The sequence below is a fragment of the Malania oleifera genome, chromosome 7, assembly GCF_029873635.1.
Source record: "Malania oleifera isolate guangnan ecotype guangnan chromosome 7, ASM2987363v1, whole genome shotgun sequence".
Taxonomy (NCBI): domain Eukaryota; kingdom Viridiplantae; phylum Streptophyta; class Magnoliopsida; order Santalales; family Ximeniaceae; genus Malania; species Malania oleifera.
Genome location: NC_080423.1, coordinates 57,555,991 through 57,576,268, shown reverse-complemented (window position 1 = coordinate 57,576,268; position 20,278 = coordinate 57,555,991). Strand labels below are relative to the sequence as shown.

Sequence of the window (20,278 nt, the reverse complement as noted above, 5' to 3'; positions counted from 1 at the left end):
AGAGTTTTTAGGCATTAGTGACGGTTTCAAAATTGTCACTACTACTCTCCATCTAATTTTTTTTTTTTAAATAACATAGCATTAGTGATGGTCCACAATTCATCACTAATAATGGCCTAGCAGTGACGAATTTAGAAATTCATCACTAATAAGGGACTAGTGGTGACAAATTTATAAATTCGTCACTAATATTCTAAACATAAAATTTTTTATTTTTTTTAAAATGGAAGTATTAGTGACGAATCTAAAAATTCGTCACTATTGGTCCCTTATTAGTGATGAATTTACAACATCGTCACTAATACTCTGAAATTAATTTTTTTTATTTGTTTTTTAAAAAGGAAGTATTAGTGACGGTTCTCAAATTCGTCACTAATAAGGGACCAATAGTGACGAATTTATAAATTCGCCACTAATACTCTGAACTTAAACTTTTTTATTTTTTTAAAACATGAAGTATTAGTGATGGTTCTCAAATCCGTCACTAATAAGGGGTCAATAGTGACAAATTTACAAATTTTTTGCTAATTATCTGAATTTAAAATTTTTTTTATTTCGTTTTAAAAGGAAGTATTACTAACGGTTGTCAAATCCATCATTAATAATGGACCAATAGTGATGAACCTATAAATTCGTCACTAATACTCTGAACTTAAAATTTTTTATTTTCTTAAAAAAATAGTATTGACGGTTATTTAATTGTCGCTAATGTTTATCTTTTAGTCAAAGATTTAATTCGTCACTATTACCTCAAAAATCGTCACTAATATTTTCTCGGGTTAATTTATGCACAACAAATATTTTCGCGCGATATTTTCCGATTTTTAGTGATAAACATATTAGTAATGAAATTGAATTCATCACTAATATGTTCGTCACTAAAAACCAGTTTTTTTGTAGTGGTAGAACGATATATAAACACTCACAATGTTTGGTTTAGCAAGAGAATGATAAATATAAGAGTGTATAGGAATTGAATGAACAAATAGGACTTAGGAAATTTGAGAGGATTTTTAGTTAATCCTATTTGCTAATCACCCCTAATCCAAGCCAATGAGCCCCTATATATAGACAAGGGCTAAATTATGACCATTAGGGGACACATAGGGTATTCTTAAATTTGTTTTAAAATGTTTAGAAACCCTATTTAACCCCTCTTAACCGCGGTGAAAAATAAAACAACCCAAGAGTTTCAGTCGCCTAATCCATGGTTCGGTCGCTCGAACAGACACAATGAAAAAAATTTATTTTAAAGTTTGGGTGCCCGAATCAAGGTTCAATTTGCTGAACCGAGACGATTTCCAAAGGTTCGCGATTCGGTCGTCTAGTGTCAAGTTCGGTTTGCCAAACTTGAATGTTCGGTAGCCCAAGGCATATTTGAACGTGAAGTTTGGGCTGGTGAGTTGTTGGGAAAAGTCAGAGTTGACGTTTGGTCGCCCGAGGACACTACAGTCATTTTTGGTTCAGTCGCCCGGAACCAAGTCAACATTTTGACTTTCCAACTATTCGGTCGGCTAAGGCTAAATGTACTGCCAAGTTCGGTCACCTGAATCCTTTCTGATTTTTACCTTTAAGTCTTGATTTTTTTCAATTTATTCCCCTGATATTATATGTGATCTTGGGGACTATTTAACATGTAAGTGCTGGGACCTAGGGTCATTCTAAGGTCGTTTTGCTTGCCGAAAAAAATTCGGCGTTGGTCGACCGAAGGGTGATCGCTAACGTCTTTGTAAGGTCTTGAGCTTATAATCTTATATCCAGGATGTGCAATATTACAGACATTTTCTTAATTAAAAATTATAGACCCAAATAGAAATTACAAAAAATAAATATGTCGGGGTCTTCTTTTTCTTCAAGTTACTGTATGCCATCAATATGATCTTACTAATATGGTTCTGTACACAAACTTGGAAAATGTTAAATACCAAGGTATTTATCATGATCAAAACGAGATATGACCAATAGGGTTAACAAAGACAAAGTTCAAAAGAAAGAATGGCAAATGAAAGATCAAGATCACTAAGGACTAAATACCACATTTAAAGTGATTCAAAGGTAGCTCAAGCAACACCAAAATGATTAAAGTATGTGGAAATCTAAAGCTGACTCAAGCTCAAGTCAAAGGGGAATCAAAGCAAAAATACCATGGAAGACTTCAAGCTTAGAGTGTTTTAAGGCTTTAAGACAAATGATGTAAGTACTTCATATTGAAATATCACATGGAAATATTTTGAAGTTTTTTAGGGGTTATTATGGACTTAGAGAATTTATTTAACAAACCCCGTAAAAGGTTTTATGAGTAATCAAAGCAAGAAAGCAAAGAGTTTTTGAAAACTAAACTAAAAAACCAGATTTTTAAATGCTTAGACAACTAAAGTTTAATCTTAGAAGACTGAAGAGTTTCCTTAGACGACTGAAGATTAAGTTCAGTCTACTGAAGAATTTCCTATTGAATTCCTAAAGAGGCAGTATAGCCTCAGTGTTGACCTTATTGGTCACGCCCGATTTTGATTATGAAATACTCATTGTGTCTAATGGGTGTTTGAAGTTTTTGTGCAGGAACCAAGATTGTTAAGATCAAGATGTGCACAAAGCGAGTAGAACTTAAAGACCAATTTCTATTCAGTGTTGTAATATATTTCATTTAATTGGTCTGTAATAGCAACTAGGGCTCTAGTTTGTAATAAGCTCACACACATCACATGTATAATAATACGTAACTCAAACAAACCATAAGTGAAAAATGATCATAGAAAGATCTTAGGGTTTTTCCTTCGGTCAACCGACACCGGTCTTTTTCGGTGTCTCTATTTGGGACCCAAGTGACCTTAGGACACTCACCTTTACACTTGCATGTATTAGGCACTTGAATAGGGTTTGTATGTTTCGAAACGGGACCAAGATGCACACTTGGTGCACTTTCGATCGACCGAACCAGGTAGTTCATTCTGCCTTAGTCGACCGAATTGGACCTGGGTCAACAGTTGACCAAGGTCCTGGTCAACTAAACTAGGTAGTTAAAAAAGCTCCGGTTGATCGAAACCTCCCTAGGTCAACATTTTGACCATCTGGCTCGACTGAGCCTATTTTGTACTCCAACTACCTAGTCAACCAAGGGTCCTCGGGAAAAATCTCAGCGGTTTGGTCAACCGAACCAGCTAGTTCAAATTGGCCCGGTCGACCGAACCTTGGTAAAATAGGAAAATCACCTTTGGAAAGGGACTTTCGGTCAACCGACCATTTAGTTCTAAAACCTCTTGGTCGATCGAACCATATATGTCCTAGTCGACCGAACCATATGTGTCCTGGTCGATCGAAACCTTTCTGGTTGACCGGACCTCTTGGGTTGCCCTGCATTTTTATCGTAGTTAACTTATTTTTATCAGGGTTAAAATATTTAAAACATCATTAATATTTTCTAATATTCCCAACTATATCCCTAACGGTCATATTTTAGGGGTCTTTTATTTATACCCTTCATTTGGGAAGATTAAAAAAACTTGATTAGCCTACTTGATTAAAAATTCTCTCTCAAGTTCAAATATCCATAATACTCAGATCTAAGCCCCATTCACTCATACTTACCTACTACTATTGTCTAAACCCTCTGTAAGTCGATTGAGTGCTTGATTAGAAAGGTTTGCTCTCCTTGCTCTTGTTGTTCGATATAATTGATCTAAACCTATGTATTCTTAGGGGACTTTGTTAATAAGTCTCTCCTAAGAAGACTTTTATAAAACTTCTGAGTATTGCACACTCATTGCAATATCTCAAGAAGTTTGTATTTGTTTTGGATTGCAAAAACTTCTCAAAGATTTTCAAATATCTATTGTGCCTTTATCTTAAAAAAAATTTGAAGAGATATTTGTTTGTGTGATAAAATTTTTGTTGCAATATTCATCAACTCACATATCCTTTACTGAATACAAAGATTGAATTTCTTTTGCAAAAATGAACATATATATATTACTGGAGCATCATATGATTGAGAAAACCCCCTCATTGAAATATATATATATATATATATATATATATTGTTTGGCTAGTATCTTTGTGTGAACTATTATATTGAACATATCTTGTGATACAAAGATTGCTTGTTTGACACTCTCATGTACGCATTACACTGATAGAAAACATATTTGAGAGCTAAAATATTTAGACCACAATGAGCTTACATATTATATTATTTGTGGTGTATGTGATTGCGCGTATCTAGGTACACATTTGCTTTACTTGAAAGCATATTCATTGTACCATTTGGTTGTATTTATAAATATTATTATATTTTCAGGCACAGGCCTGAAGAGGGAGACTAGCCCTGGAATAGTCCCGGATTGGCTTAGACCCGGTTAGGAAAGTTAGGTGCGTCGTCCTGTTAAGGGGTGTAGGTTGAGGTCAGCCCCGCTAATTGACCTGATTAAGGTTGAGGTCAGCCTTGTGTTAATTTGATCTGGTTGTAAACGGTGTCGCTCCACCCTTAAGTGAGCCTTTAGTAGAATCTTCTGACTTGTGAGCTAGAGGCGGGGATGTAGGCACAGTTGGCCGAACCCCGATAACATATCGTGCGTTTGTGTATATTGTCGCACTTTATATTTACCGCACTTGTATGTTTTTATGAGAATGATGCGCTTGATTTAAATTTCCGCATATTACATTTATCAGCGTACTTCAAATTGAACAGAAAAACCCTAGGTTGTTATACTCTTGCCAACATCTAGTTCAACCTAGGAGAAAAGTTTAAAATTCCAATTCACCCCCCCCCACCTCTTGGGAATACACCAATTCTATCACTCAGAAGATTGAACTGTGTCACCTCAGTCAACTAATCCTATTTTCAGTTATATTTTCAGTGTTTTAAAGAATTTCAAAAGACTGAACCCGACGCCTCGGTCAACTGAACACTGTTAATGGTTATAATTTTTAAATGTTTTAAAATTCAAACTTAAGTTTCTTGTGCCCCAAATTTCATAAAAACTTGGGAAATACTCCAAATAATCTTGGGTAACACCAAAATAACTTAATGAGCCTATAAATACATGTTTTTATCTAATCAAGAAATGCAAAGTAATTGAAAATCTGCTCTAAAGCTGAAAGCTCTCTTGCTCTCCCAAAGATCTCTCTTGCTTACTCTTGTAAAACTGAATTGCTGAGAAATTCTGAAGTATTGAATCGTCCTTCTTTGAGTACTAAAATTTTGAATCGCTGATCCTCATCTAGAGAAGAAATTTGGTGAAATTACTTTTGACCTTCAATTTTATTTATTTTGATATTTGATATTGAAGTATATAGATTTCAGTTGTACTAATCTACTCTTTTGAGAGTGTCATTGTACACCAGATTGTCTATTATCTTTCTTATAGTTGTTGACGATTCAAGGATTGTTTGGATCTTTGGATCAAGTGTGGGGTATCGCTTGGAGAGGGGGCTCCACCCTAAAGGAGTTATTTGCTCCACCCATAAATGAGTGTTATAGTGGAAACCTTGGTTGGTATTGGCCTAAGACGATGACGTAGGTTAGGGATAAGTCGAACCTCGTAAAAATCTCAGTCTCACTCATACTTTTCTCTTTAGTTTCAGCATATATATATTGTGTGGTATGTATGCAAAGTACAGGTTGCTGAAAATAAAAAACCGAGATTAAAAAGACTCTTAACTTAAGAACGTACGTTTGATTAAACTTTTACAAAAATCTAAAAGGGAGTACGTTGTTTAATCATTTACGGAAATCTTAGTTGAGAGAGAGCAAGCAAATTGCATTCATATACACAGGGCTACAAATTCTACATTGAGTTCTTGCTAAAGCTGAAAAGTGCTACTTTTCAATCTTGATTGAGTATATTGTGTTTGAGTGGATTATTTGTGTATTGTGTTGAGATTAAGTGTTGGTTTGTGGATTGATTAAACAACTAAGCTTTTGCTGTGTATTTGCTAAATTAACAAGAGGTTGAGAATTCTTAAAAAAAATTAAAAGAAAATTTTAATAACCCAATTCACCCCCTTCTTTGGATTACACCTTGACTTTCATTTTCTTTTTATTTCTTTTAAATATGATTAGTAATTTTTACTTTTCTATTCACCCATCTTACATCATGCTTTTTATGTTATTTTCTCATTTGCTCACCTACATAACTTAACAAATACCAACAAAAAAAAAAAATTATAATCTTTGGTTAGATAGATGTTTAGAACTATATGCCCAATAGGGACATCCATTGATATTAGGATCCTATTTGTACTAGACATTAATTGTTTCATTAACGTCTAAGAATACTAGTTCAAGGATGGCAAGATATAAATGTGGATTCCCATTATTACAACGAAAAGCTTTATGTAGTTCTGAAAAACAATTATCTGTAGGATCTAACGACTATAGTTTTATGTAGAGGATGAAAAAAACTGAGAATTCTCTTTCTTAGCTAAAAGCTCTCCAGTCACAAGACTACATGCCTTAGCTTTGGGTAAAAGGCACAACTTTTTTTCATGGGTAATTATGCAATATCGGTGATATGAAAGAAGACAAATTAGTTATAAAAATTTGAAAGATTCATAAATATAAAGAAGACAAATGAAGCAAGAAACAAATAATTAGAGAGAGATGACATCACTTCAAGAGAGACATAATCTTATATTCCTCGAATATGTGTAAAGAGAAGATTGAGGCGTAGGTCAACCAAATTAAAATAGTAGAATTCTTGTTTGATGTCAAATTTGAGTACACAATTTTAGGGCTGGAGTTTTCCATTCTTGTAACAAGCATGTAATGATTGGTAGGTAGAAAATGAATGCACCAGTCATTCTACTTTATATGTTTGTAGTACAATTTTTCATGGAGAATATAATTAAGCTATCATTTTTATCTAAATTATTTGATGAATGAAAATCATCTTCATTAAGCATCACGTAACCTACCATTACTCCGCAAAGATAGCCCTGCATGTCCACGTAAATACAAAATTTCACACCATTCAACGTTTCAAGTTCCAACCAATATCTAGACCAGTTAGGTGAGCAGGGATTATGATTCAAGTATAACAAATTACAAATACAGAAATTACTGGAGATAGTAAAAAAAAAAAAAAAAAAGGAGAAGACATTTGAACCATTAAATGGATAAAATCCAGAGATGTTTCTCCTCCCTTAATTAAGCAAGTATTCTTCCCCTACCATGTTGTACTGATCGACCGCCACCGAAACCACCGCATCAATCACCGCGTTGCTCTGCACCATCACCCTATTATTCCACACTTCCGTCACCGCATGCGCCGGTAAACCCGCCACTCCTTGTCGCGCATACAGCGAGTACTGAAAATGATATATCATGTTAGGAAACACCAATACCGGCGAAAAATCCGCCACCCACTGAGTCCCGTTTCCGGCCACGGTCAATCTCCCCACCGTCGACTTTAAAGCCATCCCCGTGACGTCGTTTCGATCAATCACCACCTGATTGACGTCCGTAAACTTCCCCTCCAGTTTCACAATCGGAATCATCCGATTCCAGTTCCCCCTAAATATGTTATCCGCGATCATCAACCCTGAAATTTGACCCTTCACGGATTTGATCACCACATTGGCATCTCCAAGGAAAAAGCCATTCGTGATGTGCAGGTGCACTGGGTCTTCCGTCACTATCCCCGTGTAATCCAAGTAGCAGTTGTCTATCCTGGTCTGCGTGAGACCGCCTAATTTGATCAAAATGCCCACGCCGCCGAACGCGGTGGCCTTGTTGTAGCAGTGCACGCCCGTGATCATGTTGGCTCCGCCGCGGAGGAGGATGCCGATGGCGGCGGAGAAGATAACCACGTCCGTCACGGCGTTGTCGTTGCTGGCGAGGTCGATGCCGGTTCCAGAGAAGTCGCGCTCGTGGGGGTCGCCGCCGACGGTGAGGCGCTGGCCGATGAAGGTGTTGGAGACGAAGGTCTCGTGACCTCTGACGACGAGAATGGCTTGGAGGGTGAAGTGGATGAAGAAGCAGGTGGTTATGCGGGTTCGGACGGAGTCGACGACGAGGATGCCTCCGCCGCGGAAGGAGGAGTCGAAGAGGAAGTCGCGGACGGTGATGTCTTCGTAATAGATGTTTGGGGCGGAGGCGGCGACGGCTGCGGCGGGGCCTTTGTTGGCGGCGGGATAGAATTTAAGGGGTTGTTGTCGAGGGATGTCGAGTTTGCGAGAGTTGGGAGACCATAGTTCTAGGAGATATCTGTCGCCGGGAAATGTGGACGATGCTCGGAATGAACCCGACTGTAGCTGTCATACATTATTGTCATATATTATTGATCCTAACTATAAATTTTGAAATTTGAATTTAAATTAGTGTAAATTTTCATAATATAAAATAAAAGTTTATATTGAGTCTCATCTATGTTTATACAACTATAAATATAATACCAGAAATTTATATTTCCGAGCACTATTTTAATTCTCACCTCTTTCATATGCAATTAATTTTGTTTATGACTGGTCATAAATAATAAAAAAGTTTTAATTTTTTCTCCTTGTTGCTTAAATACTACAAGTTTTTGTGTTTGTTAGAAGAGTACTCCAACTTGAATTCTCATATAATTTTAAATTTTAACAGATTTGAATTAGTACTTATATAAAGTGTAATTGTGTAAAAGTGCACTTTAAGTGATTTGGTTAAAATATTTTTCATGAAAAAGTATAATTATTTTATTTTCTGTGTTAGTGAACTGCAATTTGTATGCTACATTAATTTATATACAAAGAGAATAGTTTATTGTTATTAAAGCACTATCATTTAGTTGTTTAGACACTTCATTAGGTAGGTGATGACGTGCAATCAATATTCATGCTCAAAGAGTTTGAGTAGTCTCATTTTTTAAAAAAATGAAGTAAAATAATAAAATTCATCATGAAAAGCGATTTTAATTAATGCAATCAATTCATCCAAGTGTTGTTTTTTTTTTTTAATTTTTTATTATGGAAAAGGTCATGCTACTCAAAGATGGTTCTTATAACAATTAATTAATAGCACTTTAGAGTACTAGAAAAGTAAAATAATTAATATGATACACAAGTTGGAAAGTACAAAGCGAGCGAGCCACTATTAAGGGAAAAATAAAAAAAAATATGTTAAAAGTAGGGACACGAATGGGTTGAATGATGTTCATAAGCAAGATATCATCATCGGCGTTGTATATATAATTTATATAATTTATGCTATGGTGCATAGTTGCATCATGGGGCAAAACGTAGCAGCTAGCCTTGTAGAGGGCGGGTAAAAATAATGTGATGTATCAAACCCAAAGTCCATTTATGGGTGTTAATAGATTTCCACTTGCATACACGCATATATGCATGCAACCGAATAATGCAATGTGATAATATTATTAAGTTTGACAATTTGCTTTTTGTGCTCACATAATGTTGCAAAGGACCATATTTGACTGTTAAATTGAAGTTGCTCTCTTACTTATTTGTTAGGTTAATTTTGAGTTAAATAATAATATATTTTCCTCGACTAATACAATAAATTTAATTTTTTTGAAATACAATATAAAAAAGATATTGCAATATTTGAATACGTGCTTCAAAAGACAATGTTGTATATAGCATTTTAAAATACTAAAAATATTAAAATAAGAGTAAATTTTTTATTATACTATAGCATATATAAGTTTACTTATCATTGAATAAACTCAACTCAAATTCGATTAACAAGGTATCATGGATGTAGAAATTAATTTGGTTTTTGCATGCTTCACGAGATAAAGATTCATTATAAAAACATATTTAAGAAATTAAGTAACACTTAAATATAATATCTTAAAAGTGAAAAAGAAAAAATCTTTAAGGGACATTTAAATAATTAAGTTTGGTCTAAAATTTTGGTTGTGCAAACATATTTCATATTCAAATAACAAAGCAAGGTTGAAAATGACATGAAAAGGATGACTATATTTTGTAAACTCAAACGACCGAGGCCTCCAATTGGCAAAAGAAAAAATAAAAACTTAAAAGTCAAAACATGGATCTTTTAGGTCGTCTTGTTTCTTTACTTTTGTTCTTGTTTTTGTTTTTTAATTTGAAAGAGTTACTGTTACTTCAAAAGGTAATTTATTGACTCCAACTAAATATGACTATTTGGACTTCAAATGTTCCTTTTGAATCTGGTAAGAAAAATAAAATAGAAAGAATATTCATTTGTATTTGTTCAATTGATTATCAAAACATTAAAACAAAATTACATTTCACTAATTTTAATTTTTCACTATATTCGAATAAAATAGAAAAAAAAATTTGAAGTATTTTTCTTTTACTTTCATTCTTGAGAGAGAGAGAGGGAGAGAGAGAGAGAGGCTAACCACAAGATTGCCTACTCCAGAAGGAATTCTAATAGGTTTGCTGAGCTTAAAGTTGCCACCTTGGAAATCAATGATCGCACCACCAAAATCATTCACTCCTGGCATCAACTGCGCCCCTGTTTGGGCTTCCTTTACTGCGCCGTTCACACAATTCAGTATGGCGTCGCTGCTATCTTGCACCCCCGTCGGATCCGCTCCATACAATATCGGGTAGAATACCCTACTCTTCTGCATGCATGCATATTAATCAGTATTCAATTCAATTAACAACAAAAATCAAATTAAAAAAGAAAACTATTATAAATAAACAACCGTACCGTGGTGTTTGAAGCCGCCAGCATAGGCCTTGTGACCCGCCTCGTGACAGAGGGGGAGGCGGCAGCAGCGGCGATGACGGTTTTCTCTTCCAGCTTTCTCATGAATTCTGCGAACTTCTGGTGGCGGAGGGAGGAACAGGTTGCGGGCTCCGCCCAGAGCAATGCCAATGCAAGGACGAAGTAATAAAGTGACGAAGTCTCCATTGCTGACTGCTGAGGATAAGAATAATAATATTATTAGAAAGAAGAAAAGGTAAAAATGCTTTCTGGTTCTCTTTGTGGTTGGGAAGTGAGATGGGCATTGTGTGTATATATAGTGATGGGCAGTCCCATGGCATACCCTCTAACTTCGAGGATAAAATTAATAAATGCCAACTTTGATTTCTTTTTGATTGTTAATTCCTTTAATTATTGTTTTTGGATTCACAGGGGAAAGTGGAATGTCTTTTGGCTTCTATATTTCAGACGGTGCGACCTAACATTATACAAGACTGGGGGCTCATGAGCAAAAGGCAAAATAGCACTCTAGGCAGTTCTAAAAGGGACGTAAATATTTTTTTAAAAATGAAGGTGTGTATAAGTAATATAGTTAGTTATTGTTTTTTATTTGACTATAATTATAAAGATCCATGTTTTTTTGTTTTGATATACTCAACCATTATTGGTACAAATCAAATTTTCTACATTAACCAAGTTTTCTTTTTTTTTTTATTAATTAAGTTTTACTCTTATATTGATGACCCAAGATCTAAGATTTGATTCTGCATTTGTGTTTTACCTAGTATAACTATTAGGGATGTATCAATGGGTGGTTGGTAATGTTTTCATCCATTGGTTTCGTGCCGCCTACGTGGGTCTGAAGGGCTTGCCCAAGTTGAAATTCTGAATCATTGTGAAAAAAAAAAAAAAAAGGGGGAGATTTGTGTGCCGCCAAGTTATTTCTTATTGATTGTTTTTTATTTGTGTGGAGCAGAGCAAACGACACTAACTCTTCGAAATGAAGAACTTGTGTTATTATTAATGGGTACACCTATGTTTTGTGTTATATAAGAAGTTGAAATTGTCAAAAAAAAAACAATTTGAAGTCTCTTAAGAAATTTTGCTAATATGAGTGGAAGAATTCAATAGGCTAACTAGGAAATTGTACAAGCTTCCTTAAAGTTCTATGATAATAATGGGAATTTTAATGAGGTTAGTCTTAAACTAAGTAAATACTTACAAGTTCTTAGCCTTTAAGAGCATCTGTTGCAGCAAAAATCAAAAGAAAATTGGTTGAAACTTTGGATTACAATTAAGATTTCCTCTCAATGATGGTGAGTCATAAAAGAATATAGAATGAGAATATTGAAGATTGAAAATGGAGATATAATTAGCTCTCATGATGAAATTCCAAATCTTATTTTAGATTATTTTGAGAATTTATTGTGGAAAAGAGATATTGAAGTCCCTTTGTAATCCTAAGTTCTTGAAGAAGTTGTTAAACTTTTCATGTGAGATGAAAAAAAGTTTACTTTGAGCAATAAAATTAGTAATTCTGAAATAAAGAATGCTTTGTTGAGGATATGTAAGTCCCCTCGTCTGAATGGTTTTAATGTTGATTTTTTTTGAATTAGTTGGTGTTGTAAATAAATAAAGAGAGAAATATAAAAAAGACTAAAGTAAAGAAATTTGGAGCTATAGAAATTCAGCCGTCTAGTTCTTCAAGAACTAGATGTTGCTAATTATCTTTATATATCAATTTTGCTGGTAAAACATGTCCTTATATAGACAAAAAATATATTGGCATCCCAAATGTCAATTCCATAATGAACCATTATGTGGGCATACCAAAAGTTATAACCTATTTTCAAGATAGTCATCCACATGTATAATATACACGTTTTACAACACTTCCCATTGGATGACTATACACTACGAATATAACTCGTTAAAACCTTCGCTTAGGAAAACTCTCTGGGACAAAACCTTAACGAAGGAAAAAGAGTACAATATTCACACTTCCCCTAAAAAATACAATTAATTAAGAAATGTCTTTATGTTGTCGCATTCTAATGTTATGTACATGCTTTTTGAAAATTGAAGTTGGCAATGCTTTTGTGAATAAATCTGTCGAGCTATTACTTGAACGAATTTTGCAAATGTCAACATCTCCTTTCTTTAGAAGTTCATGAGTGTAAAAGAACTTTGGTGAAATATGTTTAGTTCTATACCCTTTTATGTACCCACCTTTGATTTGTGCAATACATGCTGCATTGTCCTTGTACAATATTGTTGGCTTGTCATTCTCCAATGATAATCCACTTGTCCCTTTAATGTATTGGATTATAGTTTTTAATCATATACATTCACGACTTGTTTCGTGAACTACCAAAATTTTTGAATGGTTTGAAGGGGTAGCAGATCATTTGCTTTACAGATCGCCATGAGATAGCAATATCACCACATATAAAGATATAACCTATTTGCGATCGAGCTTTATAAGGATCGGAAAGTTATCCAGCATCAGCATATCCTTTCAACACAGACTTTACTCCCTTTGGGTAAAGAAACCTATATCGGATGTGCTGTGAAGATAACGAAGAACATGTCTTACTCCATTCCAATGTCTCTGAGTTGGTGTAGAACTAAACCTTGCCAGCAAATTTACCGCAAAAGTTATATCTGGTTTAGTGCAATTTGCAAGATACAAGAGTGAGCTATTGCACTAATTAGATAGGGCACTTCTGGACCAAGGATTTCTTCATCATCTTCTCAATGATGAAAAGGATCCTTTTTCAAATCAAGTGAATGAACAACCATTGCGGTGCTTAATGGATAAGATTTATCCATATAAAATTGTTTCAAGATTTTTTTCTACATAAGATGATTAATGAATAAGAATTCCACTTGTTAAATGTTCAACTTGAAACTAAGAAAAAATTTTGTCTTCCCAAGATCCTTCATTTCAAATTCTTTCATTAAATAGTTAGCCGTCATTGAGATCTCTTCTAGAGTTCCAACTATGTTTATGTCATCAATATAAACTGCGACTATAGAAAAATCCAAAATTTATCTTCTTGATAAAAACACAATAACATATAAGATTATTTTCATATCCAATTTTCAACAAATATTCACTTAGACGATTGTACCACATTCGTCCGGATTGCTTCAATCCATACAAGGATCTTTCTAATTTAATAAAATACATTTGTCATTGTTTTAGATTATATACTTCAGGCATTTTAAATCCTTCAGGGATTTTCATATATATGTCATTATCCAATAAGTCATACAAGTAAGTTGTCACTACATCCATGAGGCGAATGTCAAGTCCTTCAGAAGTCGTTAAACTAATCATAAATCTAAAAGTAACTGCATCCATAATAGGGGAATAGGTCTCATTATAATCTTTACCAGGCCTTTGTGAGAAACCTTATGCTACAAGTTGTATCTCACAATTTCATTCATTTCATTTCTTTTACGTACAAAAACCCATTTATACCCAACATGTTTGACATTCTTAGGTGTTTGGACTATTGGTCCAAATACCTTACGTTTGGCTAATGAGTCTAGCTCAGCCTATATTGTTTCTTTCCATTTGGGCCAATCATTTCGATATCGACATTCTTCAATAGTTTGAGGATCAGGCTCATTATCATTAATAATTTCTGAAGCAAGTGCATATGCAAACACATTGTCAACAACAACATCATTTCTTGTCTGCATATTTCCAAATTTCAATGAGATCTCATAATTTTCCGATACCGAAAACACTTCTGGTGTTGCTTTTGTGGAAATATGGGATTGTTGATCTATATTTCTTTTAACATCTTCTTGAGTGTTAATGACCTCTTTTAGAGTGTTACTTCTATTCCTTTCCTTTTTATTTTGAGGAACAGTATCATTTGCACCAATTGGTCTACTACGCTTTTGGTGCATCTTAGATTCATTAGATGCTATTCTCATTGGGTGTTCTTCAAGAACAATCAATTTAGCAGGAATATTTGTGGCTAGAACATGTGATTAAGTGACCCTTTTGGTGTCTGTAAAAACATCTGGCAATTGATTTGCAGCATTCTACAAATGAATTATTCTTTGAACTTCAAGTTCACATTGATTTGTGCGTGTATCAAGATTAGACAAAGTTGGTGTGTTCCAACAAATTTCTTGTGTTTTCAATCGTTTACCTTTTCCTTCTCCTAATGACGGAAAAACTGATTCATCAAATTGACAATCTAGAAATCTTACTCTAACAAGATCACATGTTAGTGATTCAAGATATTTAAAGATAGAAGGAGAATCAAAACCAACATAAAAACCAAGTCGACGTTGTGGTCCCATCTTACTTTGTTGCGCAGGTGCAATAGGAACATATACTGCGCAACCAAAAATTTTAAGATGAGATATATTAGGTTGGTGGCTAAACACAAGCTATGAAGGTAAAAATTTGTGATATGTAGTTGATCTAATTCTAACCAAAGATGCAACATGCACTATAGCATGACCCCAAGTACATACAGGAAGCTTTGATCACATAAGCATAGGTCTAGCAATAAATTATAAACGCTTAATGAAGGATTATGCTAAACCATTTCGTGTATGAACATGTGCAATAGAATGTTCAACAATTATTCCTATTAACATGCAATAGTCATAAAATGCTTTTGAAGAAAATTCACTTGCATTATCTAAACGGATAGTTTGAATGGGAGGAACAAGAAATTTAGCAAAAGCAACATTACGAGTTGAAAGTAGACAAACATGCGACCATCGAGTGGAAGCATCAATTAAAACTATGAAATATCAAAATAGTTCGTAAGATGGATGGATTGGGCCACAAATATCTCCTTGTATTCTTTGCAGAAAAGATGGAGATTCTAAAGGTAATTTAGATGGAGAAGGTCTAACAAGTAGTCTTCCTTGAGCACAAGAAATACAAAAATAATCACCAAATAAAAGAACTTTCTGATCCTTTAATGGATGTCCATGTGTATTTTCAATGATTTGTCGCATCATAGTTGAACCAGGATGGTCAAGATGATCATGCTAAAGCATAAAGCTTCTAGCCTCAGAACACTTCCGGTGCATAAAATTTGATTCAACCATCCTTATTTTTGTGAAATATAGGCCAGATGAAAAACTTGAAAATTTTTCTAATATGATCTTCTGGTTTGAAACTATAGATGTAATTAAAAGATATTCCAGATCTCCTTCATTTTTGGTTTCAACATGATATTCATTGCAACGTATATCTTTAAAACTTAGTAGATTTCTTTGGGATCTACTAGAATACAACACATCATCAATATACAATTTTTTTCCATTTGGAAACATAATGTGAACTTTTCCAAAGCCCTCTATTACATTTGCAAAACTAGATATTGTATTAACTTTAATTTTAGTTAATGTTAACTGCAAGAAATATTTTTGAACACGAAGAATTGTGTGAGTCATGCCACTATCCACCAAACACATGTCATCCTCCATTTTATCAAGTTTATTTTGTATGATCTAGTAAATGAAAAATAAAATTTTAGAATTAAGCAATATAACAAAATATTATCAAGCATATTATATGTAAAACTTTTAATAAAAAAAATACGTAAGTTAATCTTTTCAAAATAACATAAACATGAAGATAATTTAATAGTAGACATTTCCATCCCCAATCAAATGATCAATTTTCCCACTAGGATCCTCAAAAAAATTAGAAACATCAAAATCAACATCCAAAGAAGACTCATACTTAGCATCAATGGGTTTAGATTAATTTACTTCAACATTTTTCCCTTTTCCTTTTAACGATGCCTTGTAAAGAGCAACTAGGTGTTTGGGAGTGTGACATATTCAAGACCAATAACCTTTTGTTCCATACCTATAACAAATATTGTCATTATTTGCACTTTGTTATTTTGTTCAAAACTTTCTTTATTCTTTGCATATTTCCTTTGAGTCTTTTCAGCACCTTTTGTAACGACCCGAAGAATAATGGTATTTAAATAATAAAAGAAAGGGAAATGGAAACAGAAACAGAAGGAGGCAGTCGACTTCGTTGATGGCATAGTCCCAAGGAATTTTTCAGCTCCTCATCGACGAACACAGGGGAGTCGTTGACGAGGACAGGATTCGTCGATGAGAAGATACAGAGAGAGAATTTTTGGAAACCTGAAATTCATTGACGAGGGTTGAAGTTCATTAACTAACTTTGTATAAGACTCGTCGACGCGGTGACGTGGCTCGTTGACGAATCCTACAGTATAAATAGGGTTAAACGAGAATTTTCAGTCATTTTCCTCCACCAAATCTCTCTTTCTCTCTCTCTCTCTCTCTCTCTCTCTCTCTCTCTCTCTCTCTCTCTCACCTCATACGATTTCTCCTCCTTCTCACTAAGATTTTGGGCCGAATTTTTGCCGATTTGATGATCTAAAGCTACCACGATGCTCCTGGGAAAGTTATCTGCAAGTCTACCGGAGCGGATCATCGTTGGGGCTGAGTTGGAAACCATCCCAAATCTAGGGTAAGGCTTTCTACTCAGTGTTTGGTTATTTGACAGTTGTAGGAAGTGTTATACGCGTAGAAATACTGAACTTTAGTTCTAGGAAATGCTGTTTCCAAGGTGTTGAGTTGGGAACCCTGTGGGTAAGGGACAGATTTTCTTAGAGGCTTTTCAGGAATCAGGTAAGGGGATAAATTAAGCTAGTATTTTATGAAAAATATGTATATTGTTATAGAATTTGGTTTTAGGAAAATAAATATATTTATATATGTTTTATATTTGGGAAAATATTGTTAAAAATGACGGTATGTTGAATATGTGAAAAACCTGTTAGTGTGGCATAAGTAGAAATTGTTATGAAATACTGTTTTCTAGGAATTTGTTAATGATACAGATTTTTATAATGGAAAACCGGTGTATGGGCCGAGATTTTGATATATTTGCTGGCGCACAGGCCGAGCTATGTGTATGATTTGTCGGCGTACGGGCCGAGCTATGTATATGATTTGCTAGCATACGGGCTGAGCTATGGATATATTTGCTGGCGTATGGGTTGAGCTATGGAAATGATTTGCTAGCGTATAGGTTGTGCTATGATTGGCCGGCGTATGAGCCGAGCTATGGTAAAATGTGAAATACCGGCACACGGGCCAATGATTTTTCATGATATACGTAAATATGCAAAATGATATGATTGATCTGATAATTAATGATATGAGATATCCATGTATCACAATTTCAGTATAAGTTATATGATATCAGAACCTGGTTGGCTTGGTCTAGGCTAGCACTTGCACGGTACCGTTGCTATGTCTATGATCATCATGATCATGACATTTATGTTAACGCCGCTGTACGGAGTGGTGTGAGATTGGATGGTCGATGTGGTTTTTAAGAAGTGTGTGAGCGCCCCTGGTGTACGGACCAGGTCTGGCAGACTCATTAGACTTACAGACTGTACTTTTGACTTGGCAGTGGTCGGCTAACCATTGTCAGGTCTCGCCTTTGGGCCACACAACCCAGTCATGTGGGGGTAATACATGACAACAGCCAACTAACCTACTAGGAATGTTTTTGTATTATTATTGTATGAGATGAAATATGTTTATCAAAATGCAGTATGTTCTGCCATGTTTTGATGATATATATGTTTTCCCAGATTTGACAAAACAGTTACTGAATATGTTTTGTATGGTATATGATACGGAATACTCATGTTGCCACACATTGGTATTAGTTTATTTCCCCTACTGAGAGGTGTCTCACCCCAAAATTTTATAAACTTTTCAAGTGCCCCAGATAGGAGAGCAGGAGAAGCCTCGCTGATCTAGTGCTGTTTGTCTGCCCTTATTGAAGGGTAAGTTTTAGTAGGAGTAGTTGGATTTTATGGGAAATGTCCCTATATCTTGTTTTGGGATGTATATACTGAAATACAGTGGATATAGTGACTCTGGTATTTATGGTAATGTGATGGATGTTTTCGTATTTATAATATTGTGATTGTATGTTTCTTGCTGCTTAGGCTTCTGTTATATGTTCTGATGTATCCCCAGTACCCACGGGTCCAGGTGGATTATGATCTACAAAGTTGAGATTTGTGATTTTTTAATATATATATATATATATATATATATATGGGGAAATTAAGCAGGTTGTCACAGTTTGGTATCAGAGCCTAGGTTGCTAGGTTCTGTAGACTTTAGAATGCATCAGAAATAATACCAAAGTTTAGGAAATGATTTAAGGTTGTTCTATAGTCTGGAGGCAAGACTTCCGTGGTAGTTTCTATGTTTTTCCTGGGATGACGATTTCTGGAAAACCATAGTAAACTATTGTCTTGTTGTGTTCCTAGAATGTAGGACTGGGGATTAGAAATGAGTTAGAAATGTTGAGATAAGTGGTGAGGATAGGTGGGTAAATTATAAGGATAGAATTTTTAAGTTGTGTTTGTTGTTTCCAAGACGGATCCAGGAGGAAGTAGTGCCCATGCGAGTGGCAGTGATGGAGCAGGGCCATCAGGTGCAGCTGGGACTGACTCTGACATGGTATTACGTAGCGTGGCTTAGTAGGTTATGGCTGAGATCGCTAGGAGCTCAAGGGAGAAGGGTGGTCTGTCAATTGTCTATGGGTGTACTATCGAGAAGTTTATGAAGATGAATCCTCCAACATTCTTAGGTGGAGTTGATCTTGCAGCCTCCGAGAACTAGATGCAGGAGATTGAGAAGGTCTTGGCCATGTTATAGCGTACTGAGGAACAGAGAGTCCTCTTCACCACCTATGGATTGATGGGAGAGGCCAAGAGGTGGTGGACTGCGGTGAGACTATTGGAGCAGTAGAGGGTGACTCCGATAGCTATGACATGGGACTAATTTGAAGAATTGTTCTTTGATAGATATTTTCCAGCTACTATCAGGGAGGCTAAAGTAGAAGAGTTTCTGAGTCTGAAGTAGGGATAGCTATCCGTCCAGCAATATGTGGCGCGTTTCATCATGCTTTCTTGTTTCACCCGGTACATTGTTCCTGATGAAGTGAAGAAGGCGAGGCAATTTGAGAGAGGCTTGAGGCGAAATATATTCAAGCAGGTGGTGGTGCTGCGGATCCAGGACTTTGCTGAGTTAGTTGACAGGGCAGCTTTGGCAGAGATTGGTGAGCGCTCGATGTAGAGGAGCAGGGACAGAGGAAGAGATCTGCATCTACGGGCTACCAGTAGGGTCATAGATCGGGTCAATGGAGGAGAGGAAATCATGGTAGAGGGCGGAGGCAAGAGACGGAAGGATGCGAAGTGCAGACAGGGCAGGGTCCTCCAGTCTATCAGACTTGTGGTAGGAGACACTAGGGAGAGTATCGAGCAGGAGGTGTGGTATGCTATCGCTGCGGTAGGTCGGGGCATATATTGTGAGATTGCCCTACCCCACCAGATGCAGTTCCAGCTCCCAAACCATACTGGGGAGGTTATCAGGCGCCATGTGGGGGCCAACAAAGGAATGCGGCTCTAGCCAGGGTGTTTACTCTGATGCCGGGTAAGGCTGAGATGGCAAGTGACGTGGTGACAGGTATGGTTATTATGCTTTCTTTTAAAGTTATTGCATTGTTTAATTCAAAAGATAAGCACTCATTCGTGTCTTCGGGGTGTGTTAAATTATATGGGGCTAAGA

General features: G+C 35.6%; 1 protein-coding gene across 1 annotated transcript; it reads right to left on the bottom strand.

The window, feature by feature from the left end:
* Window positions 1–7,140: 7,140 nt before the first annotated feature.
* LOC131160848 (polygalacturonase QRT3-like) lies at window positions 7,141–13,046 on the bottom strand (the record flags this gene model as incomplete). Its single annotated transcript, XM_058116728.1, has 3 exons — window positions 7,141–8,250; window positions 10,329–10,553; window positions 13,011–13,046. Coding segments are annotated over 3 exons (1,371 nt in total), but the record flags the coding sequence as incomplete, so codon positions are not given.
* Window positions 13,047–20,278: the final 7,232 nt, after the last annotated feature.